Raw genomic sequence first — 19,335 nt, forward strand, 5'->3', positions numbered from 1 at the left:
AAGAAATATGAAATGATTTATTATTAGTGTAAAAGATAAATAAAAATAAGGGTAAAATTTAAAAAAATTGACATATATATTAAAAAAAGTAAGAGGATGTATTTACCACCATTTTTTGTTATCACTTCTTATAACCAATCTTATAATTATTGGATCAAAATCAAATCAAAATGACAAGGAGTGAGAGTCATTAATTTAATTTTGATTCAACGATAACAAAATTGATTCTTGTAAGAGGTGATAAGAAAAAAGTGGTAAGTATAACCTATCACATATAAAAAAACTTGCTTAGGACATTTTTTTTTTATTTTTTTCTTTTCCCTTTATTTATTATGAAAAAGTTCTTTTATGATAATATTTTTTAAAACTTTATTTGACTAGATTTCTGCTTTAAAAAAAAACCGAAAATAAAGGTTTTATGGTTAGTATAACGCTGCTTACTTTGTACAATTCTTCGATATATATATATATATATATATATATATATATATATATATATATATATATATATATATAGACATTTGATTTTTTTGATCTAATGACTCTCATATAAGGTGTCAAATTTTAAATTTGACACTGATGTCAAAGGATCCTACCTCACACACACACACACATATATATATATATATATCTATAGGGAAAATATTTCTGCAGCCACTTTAGATAAAGTTGTCTACAGCTATCCCATTTTAACTAAGTATGATCGGTCATACATTAAAATTACATTTTCTCTCTCCGCCACGTCAGCCAACAGTGTCTGGGGAAAGAGAAAAAAAAACAGCTTTATTGTTATAACTAATTATGACCGGTTATACTTAGTTAAAAAAGAGTAGCTGTAGATAACCTTATCTAAAGTGACTGTAGAAATACTTTTTCATATATATATATGTTTTACGACCCTTACACTTAAATAACTAGCTTTTCTGGAATAAATTTATAGGAATTGATTTTTATTTATTATATAACATGATCAGATTATGTCAGATATAATTTAAAATTTTCAGGCAAATTAATGCCGATGAGAAATGAGAAAAAGAGTTTTGAACAGAGAATGATAAAAAAAAAAACCATTAGTTTGACCACAAATATTAAATTATCTCCCTTAATCTAATCATGTTAACTTTCATGTGAGGATTTCCTAAATTTATAGATATGAATCAGTAACAAGGCACAATTAAGGTGCAGAAATATAATCATTACATCGGTAGAGGTTGAGAGGGTACAAAAGCAAGCGACAAGTCAAAACTGAATCTTGACAGAAGATAAATGCATGTTGTACGTATTATAGATGTTCATACCAAAAGGACGTACATGATTAACGTTAGTAATGTCGTGCATATTAATATTATTGTAGAATAATAAAGATATGTCTATGTGGCACGGTGGGGTTGAGACTTGATTAGACTATGTACGTTATGATGGTAGGAAATGAGTGACATTTCACGTGTGATAATTTGGTCATTTGCGAAGAAATGGAAGGAATCTTGAGGTGATGGTGTTGGGACACGGGTCAGCCAAACTGAACGCAAAAACAAGAAATGCGTGTGAGGATATATGCAAATGCCAATGCAGATGTACGCTTTTCTTACAAGAAAGAAAGCAAGGAGGAAGAGGAAACATGTGGTGTTGATGTCTCCCACAGAAGATGCAATAATCTCTTACCGTGGTCAAACAAGTAATTAAAACCCATATCTTTTAGTACCTTTTTTTTTTACCTCTGAAAACCAACATTTTCCTTAGAACCAGACCTGTGTAACTGTCTCTTTTTGAGTCTCATGCATTTGGTGAGGTCTTCCAGCTGCCTCTGACCCATCCTCTTCTTATCTGTATGCTTATCTCATCAAATGTAACTGATCTATTCTCGTGTGCAATTTTGAGTCAGTGTTAAGTAACCTATTATGTGCTTATTTTTTTGACCAAAATTAACATGGTCATACTAAATTACATGCCCAAAATAAAAAGGTGAAAAAAGCAACTTAAAGGAAGCAAGGAAACAAGAAGGAAGGAGCAGTTGGCTATGTTAAAATAAACAAAGGCTTAATTGTAGGATCAGATGGAATTAATTGCTAATTTACGAAACTAATTATCTCGTAGAAGAGAGAAAAGATCGAATTAGACCATGCATTAAGTTCATATCAAATTCTTGTTTTATGTGCCTCTTCCTTTTGTTTATTTAACATCATTATGTTAATATATATACATCTTCCTTTACTCCTAAGCGATCAACTTAATAATTCCAACATGATCTTCTAATTTATTTACTACCTTAAACTGCATGATTAAGAGCATGTGTCACTTGCTGTAATGCTTACATCCCCGCCCTTCACGCGCATGCAGGTATCTTGGATATTCCACAACAAGGATATATGCGACATGATTTTTATTTTACTAATATATATGAAGTAGCTTGACTTATTATACACGAAATTTTTATAATGTAACAACAATACAGTTATGCATATATATATATATATATATATATATATATATATATATATATATATATATTAAAATTGAGTCTCAATTGACGGTATTTAATTAAAGTTTAAGACGTTTGAATACTTTGACCAGAACTTAATTAAAAAGAAATAACTTGAGTGTAGCAATGTCGTTATTAAAAATAAGAAGTCCAAGCAAGAATTAGTTGTACAGTTTAGACAAGAAATTAGAAAACTCTTAAATGTTTTAAGAACTAAAAAGGGAAAAACTATTTTCATGCTACACGAGATAAGTTTTTTCTCCTATACATCCTCCGATAATTGTGCCACCTTTTTTCTTTTTATTTTATTTTTTCATGTGGTGGAATCTACAAATTTATCTCTATGACATGAGATAACTTATCTCTTTTTACATGGGATTAATAAAATCCATTAAAAAATATATTATTTTCGGCAAATAAAAATGAAAGAGGTTATACTTACCACTGAATAAGTTTATCACCTCTTACTATCTCTCCTGTAACCATCGGATTAAATTAAATCAACTGTTGTTATTTGATATAATTTTTTTTTCTCTTTTTCATGATCTCCTTCACTCTCTCTTTTAATTTCTTCTTTTTATCATGTTTTAGTCATCAGTATTCAACAACTATAAAAAGTGATAAACTTAGTTGATGTTAAGTATAATCTTCCATATAATTTAATAGTTTAATTTTTTTTTTGTTATAAAACATAAATTTTATATATATATATATATATATATATATATATATATGAAATTCATATTAAAAAAAAGAAAGAAAAATATAGATGCCAGATACTATAATACTATTGATTAATACAAGAATAATTGCACAATCCGAAAGAACCAAAGAAAAAATTTAAAATAAGAGAGAAAGTGGTTGAGATGGAAAGAAGGATTGTAGAAAGACGTGATGGACTGGTGGTGAGATTGATGATTTTAACTTCGTTTGTTGGCTTTCAATTCATATATTTTACGTTCCCTTTGAAAAAGCAAAAGGTTTTAGAAAAAGACAAACAGATTCTGGTTTTTCGCTCAAAGCCCGAGAGGGAAGGTGTGCAAAGCAGCAAGAAAAAACACCAATACCCAAAACACCACGCATTTGTTTAGTGACAACCCACACGAGCGGTTCTTGAACTGCATGCACTGCACATCATCATAGACTTTTCTAGAGAGAGAAACAGAAACCACCCTCATCAGTCTCTCACTCTTTGTTTTTTAATATTTTCCAATAAAGAGAGAGAGAGGAGACTGGGAGATCAGTCTCAAAGTAAGGAACCCCCTGATCTCATTTTCTTGCTTTCTTAGTATAGAGAGAGAGAAAGAACAAGTGAAAAAAAAATTGTGTGGGCTCCAATCTATTCTCCACCTTTTTGTTATTGCTCTAACGCTATTTTTCTCTCCCCTATGTTTCAAACATCCTATTATACTTTGCTAATTTCTCTTCCTCTTTAAAACGTTTCTGTTTTCTTCTCATTCTTACAACTCAACCCCACCTTGAAAGTTCAAAGCCTATATGCATTTCTTCTTCCATTTTTTATCCTCTACCTTATCTCCCTCTCTCTTCACTCATAGTTAAAAGATAGGGAATATATACAATAATGCTACCCTTTTGATTTTAACCTCCTTTATCTTTCATCTAACAGGGAAAACAAAAGAAACTGCTTTCATAACATTTTTATCCTTTTTTTTCTCCCCTCCTCTGGCATTGTGTTGCTGTTTCCTAGGGGAGAGAAGAATCCATTTGTTATTTCAAAGTTGAACCCTTTTGTTTGTCTTTAGTTTTGTTTTTGCCTCTGTTTGTACTTGGCTTTCAGTCTCCATGAGTTCACAGCATTTCAGCAATGGGGGTGAAGGTTTCAATGGAGATATGAGTTTTTTCCATTCAGCTCATGTCCCTTCTTCTCTTCTCCTGAGTTCCCAAGCTCCTCCTTTGTCTAAGACTCTAGCGGTTATGGGTGATGGTTGTGGGGTAGAGGGTCCAAAGCCTGAGATGGGGCTTCAGATTTTGAGCCCCTCAATGTTCCAGCCCCAGGAGAGCAGGGGAACAAAGAGAATCAACGATGAAAGAGATGGGTACTTTGGGGTTGATAACAAGAACTTGTCTTTGAAACTTGGGGATGAAGTTGAAGCTAAGAGTTCTGGTGCTGGAAAAAATGGTTATTCTAAGCTCTGTGCTAGAGGTCACTGGAGGCCAGCTGAAGATGCAAAACTTAAGGAGCTTGTTGCTCAGTATGGTCCTCAAAATTGGAACTTGATTGCAGAACATCTAGAAGGAAGATCAGGTAATCCAAACCCCATTTCTAGGAAACTGACATAAATTCTTTATTTAAAGTTTTTTTTTTTTTAAAAAAAAAAAAAAAGTAATATATATAAAGTTTGTAATATCTATCACATAGGGAAAAAAAAATTATGGATGATTTCCATCAGCGTAATAAGAGAATTTGTGATGATGCTTTGTTAGTGCCATTTTATGGAAGGAATATAACCCTGCATGGCTTTTCTTGTTTTTTCTATTCTAATTGCAGGGAAAAGTTGCAGATTGAGGTGGTTTAATCAGCTGGATCCTAGAATCAACAAAAGGGCTTTTTCTGATGAGGAAGAGGAGAGGCTTTTAGCTGCTCATAAAATGTATGGTAACAAATGGGCCATGATTGCTAGACTCTTTCCTGGGAGGACAGATAATGCAGTGAAGAATCATTGGCATGTGATCATGGCTAGAAGGTACAGGGAACAATCTAGTGTGTATAGAAGGAGAAAGCCAGCTGTTGAAAATGAAGCAACTGGTTTAAAATTGACTCTGTCAAACAATGCAGCCAGTGAATCAACCATCTCAAGCACCATGGATGAATCTGCTTCAACTTGCACTAACCTCTCCCTTACTCCTTCTTCAGCCAAAATAACACCTAGACTTTTTGATAAACTGGGTCCAGTTTTGAATCACCAAGTGCATGGATTGCTAATGGGTATGATTGTTTCTCCCCCATTTAGCCTAGAAAATCATGTTTCTTAATATTTTATTTTTTATTTTTCATATCTTATCTCTAATGTTAATATTTTATATCTTACTGTTTTGTTTTGTGAGACTGCAGGTCAATCTGGAGAAAGAGGGGTGGCAACTGGGAATGTGAGTTTTGACAAATTGTTTGGTGCTTGGAATGGAACATATAAGCTTGAATCCATGGGAATGCTCATTGGTGTGGACCAGTCCAATTTCTCAGATTCAAACTCAGAAGTTTCAGTGTCTGAGTCAGTTGCCACCAATAGGTCCAATCTCTCAATTTTTGGTGAAAGTGAAAACGTGGGTGATAAGATTAACATGCCATTCATTGATTTTCTTGGGGTAGGAGCTACATAGCTAAATTGATGCAATCTTCACCGAATGAAACAAAAAGGCTGAGGAGTAAACAGCAAGAGAGGAGTTAGGAAAGTGAGAGTAGTCAGGGGCATAGTTGTGTTGTTGGGTGGAAATGGGTCTGCTCTTGTGCATTCCCTTGTGTACAGTAGGTTCCATATAAGGTAAAAAGTAAAAGGTGAAATGAATAGAGGGGAGAATGGAAAGGTAGAAAAAGTAAAAAAAGTAGAAAGAAAAGAGGGGGAGTGTGCGTCTGTTGTGAACTTATGAGTAGTTATGAGATTCAGAAAGTATAATAATTTTAAAACTCTTGGTTTTTGGACTGTTGTTGCAACATCAGAAGCAGGGCTTTGTTAACCCGTGGTACTTTTGGCATTTTGTTAATCAGAAGCCAAAGTTTCTTGACTTGGATTCCTCTTTTCATGAATCAACCTACCTGTTTTCAATTACTCTTCTCAGTGCTGCTGCGTCATGTCATTGGTTTTTGTGCTCTTTTTTTTTCTTCTTGTTGTGTGTTTGGTATTAGCATTTTGACCATATTTGACATGCATAGGCAACTAATCTGTCTATATTGTTCAATTAATTCTTTTGCAACTTCTTTAAAACAATTAAAAAGGTTTGAGTTTGTTTTGGCTAATATTATTAAGTGTTGGAGTATGAAATTTTATTTCCAGCTAATAAGTAGTTGTTTAACCGAAGAAAGGGAGAAGATGACGATTCTTAATTTAACCCGTTATATATAGGCATGTCATACATACATTTGTATAAATTAACTATACAATGATACATAATTAAATAGACATACGTATAACTAAAGGTTTGGCCTACTAGGTAATTGAGGTACCCTCCTTGCTTTCACATGTTAATCTGTTCACCATATTTAATATAATTAAAAAGGGGATTGATTAGGCATAGCAAGCACCAAAAATGTGGGGGAATTGAAACTGTCCCTGATATGAAAAAAAAGAAAGATATTTATGTGGTTTAATCTAACAATTTAAATTTTTAAAAGAATTAAATCTTTTTTTATTAGAATAGTCCATAATATTTATTAGAAGAATTGAAAGAATTAATTCTTAACATAATATAAAAACTTCTATGATTAAGTGGTAAGATAGGATGAATCTGTATATTATTCATACTTTGAATTTAACGAGTTTTTATGCCGGCATGGTGATTGTTCTGTATCAATATATATGCCGGCATGTTCATTCAAAGAATAATAAGATACACTGAGGTTTGTTACAGTTAGTTAAGGTTAGGCTCATATCCTATAAAAATATGAGTTTTAATCCGGCTAGTCGATTTTATTGGTGGGCAATTTGTAATATCTTTCAGAAAGAGGTTGAGATTTGCTGGCTCTGGTAGGATATCCGTGTTTAACTTCACTTAACTTTATCTAAAAAAATAATAAGATATAGAGGTACTCCAATTATATCTTTAGGTGCTTTTTATTTTTGGTTTTATAAGTAAGGGGGGAAAATCACTTGAACTTGCTTGTAGCCCGAGTAGGGTGTAAATAAGCTGAACGAATTGTCAATGGCTCAAGACTTGGCTTGCTTTAAGCTTGGCTTGGCCTAACTTGTTTAATAATTTAATAAGACATGGCTTGAAGGTCCGTGAGCTGATTCGATATATTATTATAATAAATAATATATTTCTATGTCATTAAATCATTAATCCTATTTTTATATCAAATTACTCATATGAAAGTGCTGATGGACTTTGGGGCAAGTGCCAAGTTTTCCTGGAGTAGTATGAGGTCTGATAGTAGTGCGAATAGGTAATTTTTTTTCTTTGGTTAGGTGTTGTTAGTGGATATTAATTGTTAACCTCTTTGTTCCAATTTGAGGATGGAATGATGGTGATATGAGATGAGATTCAATTGTTTGTCCGGTTTATTTGATTATTTTAATAAAGGTCATAGTAATTATTGTTTTTTTAATATTACAAATTGTTATTATTGAAAAAATTTAAAGGTTAATCTATATTACATACTTTTCTTAAAATATTCTCCCCCCCCCACATTCTCTATTTCATGAGCTGGATCAATGTTTAAGAAAAAGTAAAAAGTTGCGGAGGAATACAAATTTTTTGATGCATTTATAGTTTCAATATTCGGACGTATGTGAGTTTAGAAAAAATATATTTTATAATTATAAATGAGCCAAGGTAAGTCTTTAATTTTTATAAATAAGTCAAGTCAAGCCTAAAATTTAGCTCGTACCAAGCTAATGAACCAAGCTACGCTCAAAATATTTTTCATAAACTTGACTCGTTTAAACTAAAGCTTGGCTTGGCTCAGCTCATTTACACCCCTAAATTTGGATATAACTTTGTACTTATTTTTATTTGTCTCACAGAAATAGGGATGTCAATTTGAAAATGAGACAAGAAAAAATAGCTAGGTTTTATTAAGGGTGCAAATTTTCTACAGCGACTGCACAACTTTATTTGGTGCAGCAGATACAAGCAAGTGAGTCCCACTTGTTTTAAAAAATAATAATAATACTAGGATCCGAAACAGTATTCTATTGTTAGAAGTTTTTTTTTTTTTTTTTTTTTGCAGTGACAGAAAAGTTATAAAACCCTTTTATTAGTTACCTTAAACGGTTGTTCCATTCATTTGGGGCCCAAAAAGTCCAATTGCTTGGCCATTGGGTAGTGGAGCTGAATGCTATTGGCTAGGTTTTATTAATTATCATCAACAGTTTTTCCTTTAATTTGGGCCAATGTCTTGTTTACCAAAAAGTCCAATTGCTTGGACATTGGGTAGTGTTGCAGAATGCTAGTGGGCTTGTCTTAATTGTACTTTTAAAATAGTTGGTTACATTGAACATGTTTTCTTCGAGTGCAAAACTCCATTTGGCCATGTGTTTAAGGAAACTAATTAACATATACGTATCGGCTTAAGCTTAGAACCATAATAATACGGAGTGTGCCTCCCTAATTACGAGGTCAACTCTCTGGATTATTAATTATGCTAATTTAGTATTATGTGTAAGTCAGACAATTATCCATCAAAATATTTTTAGAGAAATGAATTTTTGGGCTAATATGCCATTTGTTCATGTAGGATGGGATCCTTTTCCCCAGATTTTATAACAAAAACATCATCGTTATCCTCAATTTTCTTAACATGGCGTCCTCGTAACTTTTTAAGCAACAATCTCTTTCTATCTGAAGAATAGTTTCTTGGTGTTACAAAAAGGTAAATATGGATGACTATATAAGCTACAGAATCAAAGCATTGAAGTGCATCATAATTTTTGTGCAATTCTAAAATTCCTCTTAGATTAAAGAAAAATTTATAGATCATTTGTAAATCCTGCAATGTTATGTAAAAATGAATGTTGACCAATACAGAGGTAACATAAGCATAAAATGAAAATAGTAAAAATCAGAATATTAAGATGGATATATTGTTATATATTATAGGATAAGATAAAAAATGAAGATATTCAACGAAAGTTAAGAATAATGTCAGTAATTATGTAGATGAGAAACATAGAATGATATGGTTTGAGCATATTATTTAAAAACCCTTAGATGCTCCAATAAGAAAAGTTTGATATTGATAGCATAACATAAAAAAAGGAAAAGATCATCCCAAACTTAAAGGAAAATAATACTTAATAAAGTGGGAAATAAATTGACAATTTATCTTAAAATGGATTGGGGGAAATCTACTAGCATTATGAGGGGATATACCAATCATTTCATATATATGTTGCAAACAGACTTCTTTAGCAATTTGATTCTATATTTATTTATTTATCTTTCTCTCATTTATTTTTCTTTTCCCTAAAATTTTAACCTTTTATTTTGAGTCATCGGCCACTCGCCAACTAATTTGAAATAAACACGATGTTCATATTGATGTTACTTAGCGTTACAAGTAAATTTTGGTGGCGTGTTAATTACAACTCAGGAATTATTAATTAAATAGTTAAAAATGAGGAATGTTATACTTACAATTTTTTTTTATAATCTCTTACAAATCTTAACATCGTTGATTTCCGCCAATCAACGATTATGATTTTCGCAAATTAAACTCATTAATTAATAATTAATTCATAATAAATGATAACCGTTGATTGACGAAAATCAACGGTGTTAAAATATAGTTGTAAGAGGTTGTAAAAAAAAGGTTATAAGTATAACCCTCCTTGTTAAAAATAGATGATTTTTTTTATCATGTAAAATAAATTTGTTTCTTAAGTGATCCTTTGACGCTAATAAAAAAACAGCTTACTTTTTTCGAAAATCTCAGACAAAAGTAAAAACCCTCGAAAATTGGAGACCTGATTAACTGAAGTACTTATTTTAAAAATATTTGTGAGTGATTTCTCAACAAAAATAATGTTTGAAAATGAACTTTGAATTTTTTAAAAATTTATGTTGGATAAGGTTCAGATCTCTTTATTGCGAGTCTCCTCTTCCAAATATTGGGTCATCAGTTTATAATTAAAGAAATGGGCGAAACTTTTTAGTTACACTTTAATGCTTAAGTTAATGTAATAATAAAAGATAAAATATTCAAGAAACGAGTGAGAATGATAGAAATTACAGTACCTTTATAGTGAGGGGATATGCATGCTGCCATGAAGGTGTAATTTGTGTACCTCAATTGACAATTGAGAGTAGTGGGAAGAGAATCTGAGTTCAATTTTCACTATATACATATTTAATTGGAGAGGGGCGATGAAATTTAAGTGTGACTAAGTCAGCAAATTAAATATCAGGTGCCGATTCGTTCAAAAAGATAATTAAGATTAGTATATATATATATATATATATATATATATATATATATATATATATATAATACTGAGTGTTGATTGGAAAGAGCATGTCCTCTTTTTAAAATATGGTACATTAAATTAGTCAAAACAAAAATATATATTTAATTTTACAGCTTAAATGATTAATTTTGTATGTTTTTAACTTTTCCTTGAGGAATCAAATTGTGAATTCTGTTCATTTTTTAATATTTAAAACTTAACTGTGGCGTTTTTCGATCGGAAATAAAATAGTTAATATAAGTGTTGGATTTATTTATATATATATATAGGACATTCATATTTTTGATTTTATTTTTTTTAAGATTTTTAAATTATTGTCGGCCTCAATTAATTTGTAAAGGGCAAAAATTGTTCATTTTCATAGACAAAGTTTTTGTTGGAAATACCGTAGCTCAGTTGGTAGCAAGATGGTTAAGTAAATAGAAATGACCTCAGTTTGATTCTCACATGTTCCCACACACTGAATTAGTCTCATAACCAGTTCACATAATCAAATCTTGTGAAGATATATCGGAGGGAGCTCAAGGTAATTAAAAAAAAAAGTTTTTGTTGGAAATTAAATTAGTTTATAGGTTGAAATTTTTTAATAAGAATAATTTTGAAAAGAAAAATACTAGGTAGAATAAAACAATATTTTCACTTTTTGATCAAGTCCTGCATATATATTAAAATTAGAGCAGATAATTCTGGGAATAAACATAAGTCAGGGTGGAGCGATCAAATCCACAAGCTTCAATGTTCACAAAGGGACAAAGTAATCCTAGCTGGAATTCAGAGATAAACTAATAGCATTCACAACTTAGGCCCTTGAAATTAATCATGAGTTCCATTAAAAAAATATTCCATACATGCATAATATTGGAATTCCCAACATGGATGTCTAACCTGTTTCCTGGTCAACAAAATCTATAATCCTCAACATCCTTAAAATAATCACCTCAAAATATGACACATCTAGAACAGCGAATCTAACATAGGGACACAAGTGTTTAATTTAATAGACATGCCAACCAATAGAACTTATATATTTCACATGGTTTTTCTAATTTGGTGTGCCCCCTAATGTACCTTGATTATTAAAAACTTAAAAAGATTCCAAGACATATAAACATCCGTCTGATTCGTATTGGTTATATTGGTCGGTGTGGGTACCAAGTTGCCGAATTATTCCAGTGAAAAATCCACGTAGTGGCCATGCACTTCAATTAAAATCTTAAACTAGCTAGGTTTAAATGTTTGATAAATAGTAAGTTGCTCTTCTAATCACTATGCATTTATCTGACACAGAGCATTCCCATATTTCAAAAGAAGTATTTGAACATGTTTAGATACTTTGAGCAGCATCTCTCTCTAACCATTTAAATTTGATCTACATTGTATACACATTCTTCATTTAAAATAAGAAATAAAGACTCTAAGCACATTCTTCATTCTTTGAATAATTGTAACTATATATGTGCTGATAATAAGTAAAGGCTTACACATATAGTGTACGGAGGAATGAAGTATGTTGTAGAAGATTCTCTAATTTCCTTATTTATGTAAGAAAATGCTAATCCTACAAAAAAGGTTTTTGTAAAAGTTTCACAAATAATAAGTGACATGCTATAATAAATAAATGATGGGTGTACTTATTTTCAAAATCTTTTACTTTGACCATTCATGTATCCATATACATTTCCTCTTTCATAGTAATATTTGTATTAAATGGCCTTTTGGAAGATTTTTGTAACATCCTGTGCGTTGACGAGGACGTGGAGTGTAACACCCCGTAGTACTCCGGTTGTTAACATACATGATATTTAGCATACACAGTGGGAGACTTTATTTGAAAAAGAAATAGAGCTTCTTATAAAAGTACGAGTAAACTTTTTCTAAAATATTTTAATAAAACATTTCTAAAAACGTTCACGTGAGATACTGCGAAAACGTAAATCAAAACATACATCTACTAATTAATCTCATGAGCCAGTATTAGTGGGCATTGACCATCAAGATATGATATCAAGTGTCATTCCTGACGGAGTCTCACGGGCAGCATAACGACTATATTTCAGATAACTGGGAACATGGTCCCACACATATAGATCGCCTAATTAATACAATAATTTAAACAGATAGCTTGCGAGTCCCACACAGACTGCAATCCCCTCAATGGGTCAATACAAATAAAAAAGCTCCATGCCCAAATTAACTGAATACATGCAGTCTATATTAATTCAAAGTATAAAAACATCAGTAAATAATCTATGACTCTAAGAATACAATCATGAGCCTAAATAAATACATACAATAATCTCCATAAAATAATTAAGCATGTTAACAAGTCTACATGCCAACATCAAGTCTAAACATAATATAAAATCAGCAGTTGCATCATCAACTACTCCAATGCGGGGGCCTTGCCCCTAGAAGCATCACCACTACTCTGGGTACCTGAAATAATGTCCCCAAACGGGGTGAGATAACCACATCTTAATAAACTCAAGGTTCATAGAGGATCTCTAACCCCTGAGCCCACTTCCTGCATGACAAGTCAGATATAAAGCATATAATACAGACATACAGCATAAACATAGCATCATCATATCATCCTTGTGTAACCCCAGGGTCAAAGCCATAGACACATGTGTGACTTCCAGAGTCAAGCCACAGACAGTCAATACAACCTCAGTATGAAATAGCTCCCAGAGTCAAGTTATAGGCAGCCTACATATCATGATCACTGGCTAGGATCCTCATAACATATATCATCAGTGCATCATCATAATATCAAGATCATATAACATCTATATGAATGTGAATGAATGCACATATACATCATACCATATACTCTCATACAATACAACCATAATGCCCACATCATGGTGCAGCCACAAGAGAGAGGAGTCAACTAGAACTAGGAGCTTATCTTAGGGAGCTTAGCACAAGCCCACACTCCAATAGTATATGTATGCTCCAACAAAATCCTCAAGTGCACGATTCTCTAAGCACACCTAGCGTAGGAACCATTCACATAATTAATTACATATTAATTAATCAAGTCATATCCACGACTTAATCATTTAATGATTCCACTTTTCATACTCATATGCCAATAATATGTCCATTACAAATCTAGACCAATTATTACATAAATACGTATTTTAGTGCATTATTACAAGCTACCTAAATCTTCAATTAATTACATAACTTAGAATCACATGCAAGGCTCACTTAGGTAACTTAGATTATTTTCAACTCATCCAAGCCATATTTATGATTATTATAAGTTACTAAGGTTCCCCTAAGCCCACTTAGCTTAAATATCACTTTTACGGTTTTTCCCATAAATGTACATGCTTTTGTTTTCTAGTACAGAGCGCAACTCAATTATTATAAAATTCTCATATTTTAGTATATTAATCTAGACTTAATTACCTTTCAACAAAGTATTACATGCCTCATTTGAAGTTTCCTAGCTCCGGTTATCACCAGTTGAAGTTAGACAAGCAAAACTATTTGCCAACTCTGAATAGGGCCCTAAATATCCTTTACCATTTATGCGATTATGGATAATCTACTAAACCAATTGCACTCAAATATTTATGTAGACAACTAGAAACCTTTATTTTTAATTCGATATATTATGAGCCTAATTTGAGTAAGCAAAGAGGGAGAAAAAATTCGTGGAAGTTGCAGCCATGTACAGCCCCTACACATGGCCTCACTGTGCAGTCCTCACTCAAACGAACATACAGAGTGTAATACATCTTCAATTGATACCAAATTTTGACACCACATAGCTAACATCTCAAGATTCAATTTGATATAAGGAACAACCCTATATGACCTATGTGAAGTGAGATATGCTCTCCCTAATTTTTCCTAAAAACTGGTTACTTAGCCTTATATGTGTTTACTTAACAAACCGTAATTACTTTTGATTATAAATCCTAATTCACTTGGATTTTTCTATTATTAAGTCACATTATGAAATATCCTTAATCCCATTATGTCATGATACTTAAATTTTACTAATTATTTAATTAGTGTACCTAAATCCTACTTTAGTCCAATTTTAGAGTTAAATCCTTAATTACTTTTGTTAATTAATCCCTACCCTCAATTAATCACCTAATTCATTATCTCCTTAACTTTAACACAACCAAACCCTTATATACTTTATGGGGCAGATTTGATGAGATATTTTAATTAAGGTTTTTAGCCATTATTAGTCATTTAGTGAGTTTTACTTAGAGTTAACCCACCTAGTTAATCTTTCTAATCATTTTTCCACACTTAACAACTTAATCACATTTTTTTGTCATCAAACCTTATTATTACATGACATGGCTGAAATCATCAAGGGTCCATATAGGGATCATGTTCATCTTTTTACATTAACAACACACAAAGGTCCAAAGGTGGCACCTTTACTTATCAAATCCATGGTTCAAAACACACACACCCTTAAAGATATTCATCAAACCATTACTTTACAAAATTTTAAACAACATTCTCCTCCTGAACATATCAAAACTGAGGCACTCAACAAGAAAAAGGGAGGCTTTTTGGTTCATATTTCCCAAGTGGGAGCTTACATCTTCAAGGTTCCTCTTTTAGCTCAAGTCTCCACCTTTTTCCACCAAGAACCCTCCTTTAAGCAAGAACAAACCTTCGTGAACATGCTCATGAGTTAGGCTCAAGAACACAAGAAGAAATATGAGGTTTTTCATGAAAAAAAAAATCAAGAACACTTACCCAAAAATCAAAGGAAACAAGCAAGCAATTGTGGTTCTTCAAGAGAGCTCAAGAACACAACACCATGGCCTTCAACCTTCACAAAACCATGGCTGTCCAAGGAGTTAAGGGCTACAAAATTTTGGCTTCACACCATAAAAATGATATGGTTGTGAAGAGGAGAGTGAGGGGAACAATCTTTGTGAAGGAAGTTTGGTGATTTGGTGAGGTTTTGGAGATGAAATCTTAGAGAGAAGTGAGAGCAAAGTTTGAAGTTTGAAACTTAGAGAGAGAAGGAGAAATAGGGGCTGCAAATCTGATCAGAAAATGGGGGGAATATGCCCTAATTAGGGGTGCCATGTCACTATAGTGGCACCTTGTCCTTTAGTGGGACCCGGTGTAATTTTTATCTGAACCGTCGTCAAATTTTTACCTGGAAACTACCAAGACTCTAACTTTAAGTAATTAATATTAATTTTGTCTAATTATCATGTTCATAACTTTAAAATTTGATTAGTGGATCACACATCCACTAACAGCTGTTTAATTGCACTATAGTCTTTAACAATGTTCTTAACTGTACTCGGATTTCATAATCTTCTTAACTTTAACATTTTTGGTCTAATTATGACTTGTTAGACATATATTAGTCTTTATTTCCATTTTCTCATCTTTTTCCCATTCCGGGATTCTACCAGCTGCTGCTACAGCAGTACAAAATACCCGACAGAAATGACTTTTCAAAAATACCCCAATATGGGTATCAATCTTCATCAAATCATATCCTAACCTCATTCATGATGTTTATATCATTAGATTAGCTCTCTAAATATAATTTTCTCACTTGAAGCTATTCTACTGACTGTTACTGCTTCAGCAGTCAAAATTAACAGATGAAAATTCACCTATGTAAAATGCCCTCAATATAGGTATCAAAATTCGTATAATTTCAATCTCATTTCATTTATGACCATAAGGTCCTCATTATAACCCTCTAATTTAAAAGTCATATAATCAGGGTTATTATATGGAGTGATCGTCGGTGCAAAAGGGTATGGACAAGGAACGGCTCCTGACAGGCAGCGGGAGAGTTACATGAATAAGTCGAATCGACACCCCGAAAGAGAGGAATTTCAAAGACTGTGCAGATATGAGACTACACAGTTTGAGATAGCTTATAAGAATTAATTGGTACTACTTATACTAACAAGATGCATCTACTTTTCAATAGCCCAGAACGGAAGAACTCTATAGTTAAGCGTGCTTGACTTGCAGTAATTTTGGGATGGGTCTGGGAAGTTTTTCCAAGAAGTGTGCGAGTGAGGAAAAAACACACTGAAAAGTCTCGTGTTAGTATGTGAGTATAGTCATTGATTCTTGAAGCGACTGGTAATTCTGGGATGGGTGACTTCTTGGAAAGTTTTTGCATGAAGTGTGCGAGTGAGAAAAAGCACACTAAAAAGTCTCATGTTAGTATATGGGGATAAAGATTGATTCTTGAAGTGGTCGGGTGTTATATTTCCCCCACCAAAAAAAAAAGGTTAGAAAATCAACTTTGCATTTGGATGAAAAAGTGTTATATAGAACCCTTTTTCTTTATATGAAAGAGAATCACACATAGTAGGAAGTATCATTTTATATGTCGTGTACTAAGAATAAATAAAGAAAATTAAAGCCAAATTCACAACAAGATAATGAATTAATACATAATCAGTCTGAAAATTTTTCCTAAGTTTTATACGTACAAGAAATAATAAGGACGAAAATTACTTTGATAATTTGTACAAGCATTTTTATTTCACTAATAACTATTATTCCAGGGGGTTTAGCGGGTCTCTTAATAGAGATCAATCATTTATTCCCCAATGCATTGATAATTGAAGGTTAAATTTAAAAAACACGAACTTATATTATATTTTATTTCTCTTAAATCGAAATGAAATATAAAATAAATGTTTGCATGAACTTGAAGGTCGCATCGCCTCCTGCCCCTCGCGACCTCCACCGTCCAAGAATCAATCCACATATTCTACCAGCAACATTCCTATAGTGCCAGTTAGTTCCTTTATCTACACCAATTAACTTGAAAACTTAATATTCCTCACATGTACCGTCAAATTTTTATCAAGTCAAGCACTGTATTAATTATTTTCGAAATGGTACCTCCAGCCATATGCCTTATCACTTTCCACTACATGGGTAGCGTTTAGACTAGTGATTGTTCTTTGCAATAAAAGAAAATTTGGAAACTGAAGATTCAATGAACGTAGTCTACATAAAAGAGAGACAAGTAGCTGTTGTATGATCGTAAACAATTGTCAGCCTTCCCCTATTTTGCTCCTTGAGAAGGGAATAGATGGGAAAAAGATAGACAACACAAGTCAAAGAGAGTTAGATATGTTTCCAACCAAGCACAAATTCAAATATTCTGTTTCACTTTTGTTTGTTAATTCCCCACCCCACTTCCTTGTCGCTCTTTCTATATTTTTAAGGATGAAAAGTATCATTTCCATGTGATCTTTATTATTTGTTGCTCCAGAGATGCATTATTTATCTTTAAATGGTTTTGAATTTAGTTCTGATAATTTTTTCCAACCTTATAACATGATTAGTTATTGCTTGCAGAGTCCCATGCCATGTATGTTAAATGAAAGTAAAGTTTATATAGGGGTGTGAAAATAAAATAAAATGAATGTAAGTGCAATTGGATCTGCGGAAGCGTTTTAGATCATTGCGGTTTGGGATGCAACGGATCATCATTGTTTTTCTGATTACCTCTTGTAGCGTAGATTGTAGATGATGCTCCATGAATCAGTGTCCTTTGTGCTGCAGCACGAACTTACGGACCGATCTTTTTTACGTCACAATACAAACAGATCTCTCTAGGTTCTGGTAAACCTTCCAAGTTATCTTTCGAGAAGAAAGGGAAAGTGTGTGAGCATTTTTTAGATATGAGTTTACCTCCTCTGATGACTTAAGTGATAATATATATATGGGTTCCAAGAAATCCTAGCCCAAAGTTCTTTATGGGCTCTAGGCTTTTTCGGCTCTTCTTATACTCTTAGCCTAGTTGGACTTTAGTAAAAGAGCACAAACCCAACAATGAACTAAAATGATCTAAATTGCTCCAAAAGAATTACATTTTTTTAAACTGGTTCAATATATGAACCAATTTATTTGAATAAGTTCAAATTTTATTGGAATAAGTTCAAGAACCAAATTATTTTTTCAAAATCAATTCGGTTGAAGAACCAAATTACTTTGACAATTTGGTTCGGTTTGGACTAAAAATTTAACTAACCCAATTTTAGAAGTGTAAAAAAAATCAAATGAACTGAATAAACCACAAACCAAACCAAACCGTGTCACATTTTTTCGAACTGATTTAAAAACCAAACTATTTTCTCCGTACCAATTCAAGAACCAAACCACTTTTTAAAACTGGTTTGGTTCATCCAAACAGCCCCACTTTTCTAGTTCGTTTTGGTTCGACGTAAAGAATCAAACTGAACCGAATTAAGCAAACCCTCTAAAAGCTAATTGACTAAACCTAAAATCATATTTAGATGCATACCAAAGAACTGATTGAGAAATACACGGAAGATAGATTACACAACTTGCTTTCATCAATATATAGAGTTTCAAAGAACATGTTTGTACTAAAAACAAGAACGTACAGTATATATATTTTCTAAGATAGATACATATACATATATGGTCTTCTATAATCACACACTAGATCTCTATTATTTAATTAGCAACATTTGAAATTACGAAATTGGTAAAAGTTAAAAAGAAGAGAGGAGCAGACAAGGCAATCAGAGAAAATGTAAAGGAAGCTTCCATTGCTGCCACCCTGATGGGTTCATACTTGTGTTGGCTTTGATACCTACAAACCGAAATTCAAGAATCATGATTCACAAAATATAAAATAAAAATGGAATTAATAGTGAGCATAAGATTTGGAACAGAAGAAATTGATTTGTAGATATG

At 32.3% G+C, this 19,335-nt stretch overlaps 1 protein-coding gene across 1 annotated transcript; it reads left to right on the top strand.

The window, feature by feature from the left end:
• Positions 1 to 1,538: 1,538 nt before the first annotated feature.
• On the top strand, positions 1,539 to 5,818 carry LOC133315000 (transcription factor CSA-like). Its single transcript, XM_061516554.1, has 4 exons — positions 1,539 to 1,675; positions 4,243 to 4,745; positions 4,989 to 5,426; positions 5,571 to 5,818. The coding sequence occupies exons 1-4, from the start codon at positions 1,539 to 1,541 to the stop codon at positions 5,816 to 5,818; spliced, it is 1,326 nt and encodes a 441-aa protein (XP_061372538.1).
• Positions 5,819 to 19,335: the final 13,517 nt, after the last annotated feature.

Source organism: Gastrolobium bilobum, unplaced genomic scaffold (assembly GCF_033153095.1).
Source record: "Gastrolobium bilobum isolate Gb01-03AN ecotype WA unplaced genomic scaffold, APGP_CSIRO_Gbil_v1 utg1154, whole genome shotgun sequence".
NCBI lineage: Eukaryota > Viridiplantae > Streptophyta > Magnoliopsida > Fabales > Fabaceae > Gastrolobium > Gastrolobium bilobum.

Bases quoted from the DNA above. Each gene is read 5' to 3' on its own strand.
- LOC133315000 (XM_061516554.1), top strand. From the start codon at position 1,539: ATGCGTGTGAGGATATATGCAAATGCCAATGCAGATGTACGCTTTTCT. The intron at 1,676-4,242 runs GTAATTAAAACC...GTTTGTCTTTAG, and splicing joins CTCTTACCGTGGTCAAACAA to TTTTGTTTTTGCCTCTGTTT. The intron at 4,746-4,988 runs GTAATCCAAACC...TTCTAATTGCAG, and splicing joins ACATCTAGAAGGAAGATCAG to GGAAAAGTTGCAGATTGAGG.